Source organism: Ipomoea nil, unplaced genomic scaffold, assembly GCF_001879475.1.
Source record: "Ipomoea nil cultivar Tokyo-kokei standard unplaced genomic scaffold, Asagao_1.1 scaffold3104, whole genome shotgun sequence".
Lineage (NCBI taxonomy): Eukaryota > Viridiplantae > Streptophyta > Magnoliopsida > Solanales > Convolvulaceae > Ipomoea > Ipomoea nil.
The window spans coordinates 781921-792059 of NW_017619532.1; the positions used below are offsets into that span (position 1 = coordinate 781921).

Here is a 10139-nt window from a genome sequence, read left to right on the forward strand (position 1 = left end):
CTTATGCTTATTACTCCTAGCTACCATCTATAACTCTCTCTCATACTTGTAGGGATACACTCTGCCAGCCATCTTCTTCACAGAAGAGCTAATGATGATGATGAAGAATCAGTGTTCCATTTTGATAATGCACCTCAAGCTTTCCCCTTTCAGCATCAGATCAAAGGCTTTGTTGATTTCCAAGAAGCTCACTTGGTGGGTGATGAACTTCTCCAACTCCAGCTCCTGCATATATTCATTCATTCATTCATATGCCACTCACTCACTCAGATTCACCATACATATATACCTTTTTCATGTATTTCTCCACCACAGCTGGGAGGTCTGATCTGGGTTTGTAGTTGCCAAAGAAGGTGCCTTTCAAAGTCCTCTCGTTCAGCAGATTCACGGGGTGAGTCTTGAATCCATCATCTTTGTTTGGCACCCCCACAAGAACAGCAACACCCCAACCCTGTCATCATCGTATAGTATAGTTTCAGTTGGAAACACAGACTTACAGATCTTAAATTCAGATACTACAATATAATATAATAGGCAGGCAAGACAGTTAATTACATCATGAACACATTCGAATGCGGAGATCATTGCATTGATGTTTCCAGTGCACTCCACGCTCCGGTCCACCCCACCATCTGTCATCTCAACAATCACCTGCAAATATATGCTCAGCTTTAAACAACCAACAAAACATCAATGCCAACATTTCAAACCAAGAAACTAACTAACCTCTTGAACAGGCTTGCTGTGATCTTTTGGATTCACAAATTCATTAACACCAAATTCATCCACGTTATCTAACAAAGCTTAACTTAAATTCTTAATAGACTAGTGAAAACAAACAACTAACAAATATCATCAAAACCAATAGCAACATAATGAACACATGACAAGATTACTCTTTTGAATATGGAGACCACTGCAACATCAAAGAAAGATTACTCTTAAACTTTTCCTCTGGATAATGAATCCCATGCATCAGTTGACGTTTTAAACTCATAGTCAATCTGCATCATTAAGCAAAAAGCTGAGACACTAAGACATGAAATAAAGGCAGAGCCACTAAATAATATTTGGCAGAATGGGAAAGAAGGGCACAATTATTCAGTTCAAAGCAGCAAAAATTAATATCCTTCAAGCTAGGTGCAATAGTTAAAATGTATAAGATAAAGATCTAGAAAATTAAACTAGAAACTCACCATGGGGACCACAATTCTATCAAGACCTGCTTGTGTCAAAAAAGAGTAAGATAGAAGACCAATTGTTTGGGTCAATTTCCTGGACAGACACCCATTATAATATATCAGTGTGTTAATGTAGAATGAGTAATTTAAATTGAAAAGAAATTTTTTCAAATGCTTCCAAAATTTCCTAGTAAAAATGTTCTCTACAATGGTGTAGTACAGAAAGATTTCATTGTCAAAATAAATTTATAACTAAATTAAACAATTCAAGTTGTATGTTATTAATTGTTTTGTTGAGGGCACAATCCCATGACACTTTAGAGTACATGCATTAACAATAGCACAACAAACCCTAAGAGAATAGGTTCTGCTGCTAAGCTTATAGAGTGGATGTGCCCAAGTGCATATACTTCTAAAGATTAGTTCTATTCTTCATAAGGAAAGAAGATTGATTATGTAAATCATAAGATGAGTAGCATGAAGTGGGATCAAGTCCTCTATATCAAGAACCAAATGATGAAGATATCTCTTACAGAAAAACAGAAAAACAGAAAACAGAAGCAGACAAAAATAAAAAACTTCTAGTACGTATTTAAACCTGTTCCTTATTGAGCGGATGAAGACAATAACATCTGCCCCAAGTCTCATAGTGCTGGTCTTAAAACTATTTCCATCTGAAAAGCTGAAAGTTAGAAATTAACTAGAACAGAAAAGGTCAAACAAATGTCAATTAATCATCTACATACACTTTCCAATTGCTAACTTCGACTTATCTGAAAATCCAAAACTCAAACAATGGTGCATTGCTTCAGTGTCCATTCCACCACCATCATCTGAGCAAAGTTAGTGTTAGAATTGTGGCTCAAATTCTTTGGAAATATTCAAGACCACACATTTATGTCCACTCTCCATGTTGCACAATCTGCATGCGCTTGTCCTCAATCCTCTCCACACGTCCTCAATACATATGCCGTTTTTCTCTCTTTTCTTAGGCTATAAATAGCTTTTGCTTTGTTTGTAATAAGGTATCAATATCAATTGTGAATTCATTCTCTTACATACTTTCTTTCTCCCTCACGTAGATTTATATATATACATATATATATTCCTTTATATTCTCTTTTGAGAGATTAATATATATATATATATATATATATATATATATATATATATATATATATATATATTTTATATTTTCCATTGTTACTTATTATTGATGTCATTTATATATTTTTCTATTATTTAATTTCTATAATTCTCAATTTTCGATTCTTCGCTTCCGCATTATTCCGCTATATTCCTAACAAGTGGTATCAGAGCGGTTTATTTGAGAATTATTTTCAAAGATGTCGACTGTTACTAAGTTCGATATCGAGAAGTTCGACGGGAAAATTAGCTTTTCTATCTGGAAGGTTCAGATGGAAGCCGTTCTAACCCAGAGCGGTTTGAAGAAAGCGCTAGCTGGGAAGAAGAAGAAACCGGCTACAATGACAGATGAAAATTGGGAAGATTTGGATGACAAGGCACGTTCAACCATTCTTTTGTGCTTGTCTAAAGAGGTTATACGTGAGGTAGTAAGTGAGACGACTGCGTCAGATTTATGGTCCAAGCTGGATACGCTTTACATGGCCAAAACTCTGGCGAACACGCTACGCCTGAAGGAGCGTCTGTACACAATCCGTATGACGGAAGGTACTTCTATTAAATCTCACTTGGATGAATTCAATTCTATTTTATTGGACTTGGAAAATATTGATGTCATAATTGACGATGAGGATCGTGCTGTTTTATTGCTTGTCTCTCTCCCTAAATCATACAAGCATTTCAAAGAAATTATGCTGTATGGTAATAGTAGTGATACCCTTACTTTCGACAATGTTAAGTCAAACCTATTGTCCAAAGAAAAGTTTGACTTTGAAATTAAGTCTGAGGACAAAGGTGAAGGCTTGACTGTAAGGGGTCATTCACTTGAAACAGAGAGTAGCAATAAAAAATCTAGATCCAAGTCCAACAAATCCTGTAAGTACTGCAAGAAGCATGGTCATGATGTGACTGAATGCTTCAAGTTGAAAAACAAGCAAGAGAGAGAAAAGAAGTCCGCTGAAGCTAGTGTTGTTGAAAGTGATTCAGATGGTGATGTGTTGTTATCTGTTAGCTCTGGTGAGAAACAGAGTGAAACCGAGTGGATTTTGGACTCTGGTTGTACATTCCACATGTGTCCTCACAAAGACTGGTTCGTCTCTCTGGAACCGGTTGATGGTGGAGTTGTCTTGATGGGTAATAATACCCAATGCAAGGTTAGTGGAATTGGAAGTGTGCAGATTAAAACTCATGATAACGTTATCAGGACTCTTACCAATGTTCGGTATATTCCTGATTTGAAACGCAATTTGATATCCTTGGGTACCTTGGAAAGTCTGGGGTGCAAGTACACAGCTGAAGGTGGAGTTCTAAAGGTCATCAAAGGCTCTATTGTTCTCATGAAAGCTTCTCGTTTCGGAAGCCTGTACGTCTTGCATGGTAGTACTGTGACAGGTTCAGTAGCGGTATCCTCATCGATGTCTGATGCGGATCTCACTCAACTATGACATATGCGTCTGGGGCATATGAGTGAGAAAGGCATGCATCTCCTGAGCAAGAAAGGTCTCCTTGGTGATTCAGGTACGGGTAAATTACAATTTTGTGAGCATTGTGTTTTTGGGAAACAAAAGAGGGTTAGTTTCTCTACTGCTACACACCGTACCAAAGATGTATTGGAATACATACATTCCGATTTATGGGGACCAACTAAATTCCAGTCTATGGGAGGTTGTAGATATTTTATGTCTATTATTGATGACTTTTCTCGTAAAGTCTGGGTCTATTTCCTGAAACATAAAAATCAGGCATTTTCTATTTTCAAGAAGTGGAAAATACTTGTTGAGACTTAGACAGGTAAAAAAGTCAAGAAGCTCAGGACAGACAATGGCTTGGAGTTCTGTGAGTCAGATTTCAATGACTTTTGTGCGGCAAATGGAATCGCCAGGCACAAGACCTTGCCTGGTAAACCCCAGCAGAATGGTGTTGCCGAACGTTTGAACAGGACTCTATTAGAAAGAGCTCGTTGTATGCTCTCTAATGCTGGGTTATGGAAACGGCGTGATTTTTGGGCCGAGGCTGTTTCTACTGCTTGCTATTTGGTAAATAGATCTCCACATTCATCCCTTGATTTCAAAATTCCAGAGGAAGTTTGGTCAGGTAATCCTGTTGACTACTCTATCTTAAGAGTTTTTGGATGTCCTGCTTATGCTCATTCCAGTACGAGTAAATTAAACCCGAGAGCTGTCAAATGCATTTTCCTTGGTTATGCCTCTGAGTCAAAAGGGTATCGTCTATGGTCTCCTGATTCTCGGAAAATCATTCTGAGTCGAGATATCACTTTTGACGAAAATGCACTACTTTCTTCTGGAAAAGTTCCCAGTACAGGTGAGACACAGAGTACTGGTGAAAAGGTTGAGTTTGAGTTCAGGCCTATTGATAGTGTTACTACTGCTGACGGTAATACTAAAGATGATGCATCTACTAGTACAACACCTCTCGTCGAGCCACAACGAGAGTATTCCATTGCTATGGATCGGCCTAGGAGGACAATCAAGAAACCTGCTAGGTACGCTAGTGACGATGAAACCAATATGGTTGCTTATGCTCTTTCAGTCGCATAGGAAGTTGATGGTGATCCATCATGCTATTCTGAAGCTTTTCTTATTGCTAAGTTCAAGCCATGCTTGAGTTTAGTCGGCTGTTCCAGTTGTTAAATCTACAATAAATTTGATCCAAGGTGGAGATTGTTAGAATTGTGGCTCAAATTCTTTGGAAATATTCAAGACCACACATTTATGTCCACTCTCCATGTTGCACAATCTGCATGCGCTTGTCCTCAATCCTCTCCACACGTCCTCAATACATATGCCGTTTTTCTCTCTTTTCTTAGGCTATAAATAGCTTTTGCTTTGTTTGTAATAAGGTATCAATATCAATTGTGAATTCATTCTCTTACATACTTTCTTTCTCCCTCATGTAGATTTATATATATACATATATATATATTCCTTTATATTCTCTTTTGAGAGATTAATATATATATATATATATATATATATATATATATATATATATATATATGATATATTTTATATTTTCCATTGTTACTTATTATTGATGTCATTTATATATTTTCCTATTATTTAATTTCTATAATTCTCAATTTTCGATTCTTCACTTCCGCATTATTCCGCTATATTCCTAACAGTTAGCATGCATATATTATACTCGTATAATTTAGCATTCAATTTTGTACTAGTGAGCCATTTGATGAAAAGACTAGAGCAGAAAATCAATAAACAGACCTTAAGATATGGCAGAACTAAATTCCTTAGAGGCATTATAGATATGACATACAAAAGGCATTCTTTTGATGAACCATTCCCCAAGACCTAAAATAGATGCCCCCAACCATGATGACATGAATACTCTAACCAAGAAAATGAAAGTGAATAAACCATCACGTTATATATAATGTCACTGCTATTGGAAACGGGGTTGTAAAAATCGGTCTAGGCGCCCGCCTAGGCGCTTGGCGCCTCTAGACCGTGGCAATTTCCCCCCTAGGCGCCCGCCTAGGTTACCGGCCGCCTAGGCGTCTGCCTAGCGCCTAACTCGGCCGATTTGGCCGCCTAGCGTCTAAGTTAGTCGAGTTAACTCGTCCATTTCGGTCGAGTTAACCCGATCGGCTCGGTCTATTTTTTTATTATATATATGTGTGTGTGCGCGCGCGCATACATATATATATAATATGACATATATACACTCGTAGACTAGTTTTATACTTTGAATCTTTGGATGATTGAAGCTCTAGACACAGAAAATTTGAAGCCGACAAGTGGACCGATTAAATCATTATCGAGCCCAATTTCGGAGTTGATCATTAGTCCAATTTAATTAATTGGGCTATGATAATTAAATTAATTTAATTAGTCCAAGTAAATTCGATTTGGGCTATTAAATTAATTAATTAATTGGTCTAAGCCCATTTCATAATTGAATTATAATTATAATTATAATTTAAATATAATATGATTTTATTATATTTGAATTAGATAATTATAATTTAATTTGAATTTGAATTAGATGATAGAATAATGAATCTAGAATCAAGACTTGATTTTGGCAAGGTTCATTTTAGTAGATAATTAATTAATTTAATTAAATAAATATTAGTGGAGTTTGTTGCGGGATTTTAGTTACAAACTTCACTATAAATAGAGCCTCAATTTCATTCTTTAAATCACACCTTAAATACATTGAGAACAACTTGAAGGCTTGAGAGCTTGAAGGCATTGAAGAACACTTGAAGACTTGAAGGCATTGAAGAACGCTTGAAGACTTGAAGGCTTGAAGATTTGAGAGCTCTTTTGAAGGCATTTGAAAATCTTGAAGAATTAAAGGCATTGAAGGCATTTTTTGTAGGTTTTAAAGATCTTAAAGCAACTTGAAGCCTTTTTGTAGAGTTGATTGCTTCGAAGCTTGACGTTTGCTGTTGAAGATCACGCCACTTGAACCCAGGAAGCTACGCCGTTTGAATCGCGGAGGCACGCGCCAATTGAATCCCGGAGGCTACGCTACTTGAATCCTGGAGGCACTTCAGTAGATTTTGAGCTTGGCAGAATTGATTGTCTCGGAGGTCTTGAAGTCTTTAGAAGGCATTTGAGGATCTTAAGGCAATTTGAATCCATTGCATGTGTTTTGAAACTTTGCAGAGTTGATTGTTTCTAAATTCTTGACGTTTGCTGTTGAAGATCACGCCACTTGAACCCCGGAAGCTACGTCATTTGAATCCCGGAGGCTACGCTACTTGAATCCCGGGGGCACTTCAGTAGATAACATTAGTGAAGAATCAGAGGACTAGACAGAGATTTTGTACCTGCACATTGAATTATACACACGCTGTACACGAAATTTTGTGAATATATACAAAGTTTACTTTTTTGTGTTTACAGATTTTGGCACGCCCAGTGGGACCGCTCTGCCTCTCATCTCTTCACTATCGATCTATATCAGCAAGCAACTCTACTAGCAACCGGAATGGCGTCAAGAAGCTCAATGTTCAAGAAGTCTTATGCCCAAGCCGCTAGTTCCATGTCTTCATCAACAACTGGTTCTGAAGCTAACCGAGAGACCGAAGCACCATTAACCAGGAGCCGTGCAAGGAGCTTAGGAATGCGACCGCCGGAGCCTGAGTCAATTGTTCGACGTATGGATTCAAAGACTCGAAACGGCCCCTACCGTCCCGAGGAAGTCTATTTATGTTGCAGGTCCACCATCTTCGAAAGGAGCAACCGATAGCGGGAGGCTGGCTTCTTCGAAAGGAGCAGCTGGCAGCGGGATGCTGACATCTTCGAAAGAAGCGGCGAATAGCGAGAAGTCAACTACCCCAAAAGGAGCAGCTGGTAGTGAGAGTCCAACATCTCCGAAAGAAGCAGCCGATAGCGGGAATCCAACATCTTTGAAATGAGCTGATGATAATAGGAGTCCAACATCCCCAAAAGGAAACGCTAACACCGGAGGCTCGTCACCGACATCGCCGTCGTCTAACATGTGGAAGGTCGCGCCAGAATGGTCACGCATCTATACAGGCATGCCGGCTATGACAACAAGCGCTTCAACTATAGAGGACCAGCTTGCGAGCATCACTAAGGCGCTTGAAGGGATCACCACACTCCTTCAAAACCAAGAAAAGAGAATCAACAACTTAGCTGAAAAGGTCGAGAGCACAAGGAATGGCGAAACTAGCCGGGCTCCTGGGAAACAACCTGAGGTTCAAAGAGAAGATGTCTCGCACTCACCAACTTGCATTGGGCGAACTACAGTGCACGAGGAATCAACTTCGCACATACCAAGTTCGGACAGGAGCATTCCAGTCACAGGGGGCATGATACCAGTAGATCGGCTTGATGAGTTCATCATGGGAGCTATCAAAGGAAAGATTGAGGGGGGAAAACCTTCATACACTTACACCAAGCCTTACACCCAAAGGATAGAGGATTTGAAGATGCCCATTGGATATCAACCTCCATCATTTCAACAATTCGATGGAAATGCAATCCAAGACAACACATCGCCCACTTCGTGGAAACATGCAACGACGCTGGGACGTATGGAGATCTTCTTCTCAAGCAGTTCGTCCGCTCTTTGAAGGGTACTGCCTTCAATTGGTACACTGACTTGGATCCTAGCTGCATTGATAGCTGGCAGGACATGGAGCGCGAGTTCTTGACCCGCTTCTACAGCACAAGAAGAACCGTTAGCTTCTTAGAACTCACCACCACTCGCCAGAGGAACGGTGAAAGCTCAACTGCTTACATTTAAAGATGGAGGGAGTTATGCTTGAATTGCAAGGAAAAGATATCACAGAGTTCCGCGATTGAAATGTGCATCCAAGGCATGCACTTCGAGCTCTCTTACATCCTCCAAGGGCTCAAGCCTAAGACTTTTGAGGAATTATCTAGTCGCGCCCACGATATGGAGTTAAGCATAACAGCTAACGGTGGACAAAACATACACATTCAAAGCTTCTACAATGGGGGCAATAGTCATGATGACGTTGAAAATGGCGGCAAGGCCTTTAAGAAATATGAAAGCATGGATGCTATGCATGTGAATATTCAACCAGCTAGGATATTCTCTAAAGCTACTGGTGAGTCTAGGGATGCTTCTAGATCATTACAGGGTAGTAGAAGGCTTTCTTTCAGGGAAAGACAAAACAAGAAGTATCCATTCTTGGATTCTGATATCGCACATATGTTTGATGAGCTACTAACGCACAATCTCGTTGATTTGCCAGAAATGAGGCGACCACACGAGGCTTTAATGGTGGATCATCCGAGTTATTGCAAGTTTCATAGACTTGTCGGACATCCAATTAAAAATTGCTTTATCTTTAAGGATAAAGTAATGGAGTTAGCTCGAGATGGGAGAATTGAACTTGCAGATGCCACAGCAAGCGCTAATCAAGTTTCCATCTCATGCGGTAAATCTACTTCGCTTCTCATTGAGAGGAACAATGTGAAGGGAAATAGAAAACGACACAAGTGTGTATTCCCTCTTAACATCAAGTCTTATGATACCAAACCCGAGTATGATACTCGGCATGATATTAAGCATGCTAAACAACAACACGTTGATGATGCGACACGACCATCTAGCAAGTTATGAAAAGGTGGGTCAAGAAGAGAATGTTAAAAGGCTCTATTGATGGGAGGACTTGCGGCCACCATATGAAAGCACGAGTTCCAGTCACATTGGCGGATTACGTGCCGAAGTGATTCCATATTACTCCAACTAACCAAGGAATGAAGATGAAAATTCCTCAAATCAACCCATATGCTAGAGAAGAATGTGCCTCAACACATTATACCACAATATGTGATGGAGGAAATATTCTTCAAGCTTCCTCAATGTGAATCGAAAACGCATCATATTCAAGACTCCCCGGCATGAGTCGAAACTGCCTCATATCCCTAGACTCGCCGTCACGAGTTGAAACTGCCTCATATTACTTCAAGGCTCCCCGGCACGAGTCGAAACTGCCTCATATCCCATAAAGCTCCTTGGCACGAGTTGAAATGGCCTTATAGTTTCGAGACTTCCATGCACTACATACTTTCAAGCAGTGTATACTCTCAAGTGGAATGTCCAAGAAAGTCTCGAGGGGGCAATTTGTAGACACAGAAAATTTGAAGCCGACAAGTGGACCGATTAAATCATTATCGAGCCCAATTTCAGAGTTGATCATTAGTCCAATTTAATTAATTGGGCTATGATAATTAAATTAATTTAATTAGTCCAAGTAAATTCGATTTGGGCTATTGAATTAATTAATTAATTGGTCCAAGCCCATTTCATAATTGAATTATAATTATA

The 10139-nt window shown here is 39.3% G+C and overlaps 1 protein-coding gene across 1 annotated transcript; it reads right to left on the reverse strand.

Moving 5' to 3' along the window:
- Positions 1 to 976, reverse strand: LOC109166625 (alcohol dehydrogenase 1-like). The gene is made up of 5 exons (XM_019315518.1): positions 940 to 976; positions 727 to 794; positions 556 to 651; positions 290 to 451; positions 1 to 225 (listed from the first exon to the last, which is right to left on the reverse strand). The coding sequence occupies exons 1-5, from the start codon at positions 974 to 976 to the stop codon at positions 109 to 111; spliced, it is 480 nt and encodes a 159-aa protein (XP_019171063.1). The 3' UTR covers positions 1 to 108.
- Between the last annotated feature and the right edge of the window lie 9163 nt (positions 977 to 10139).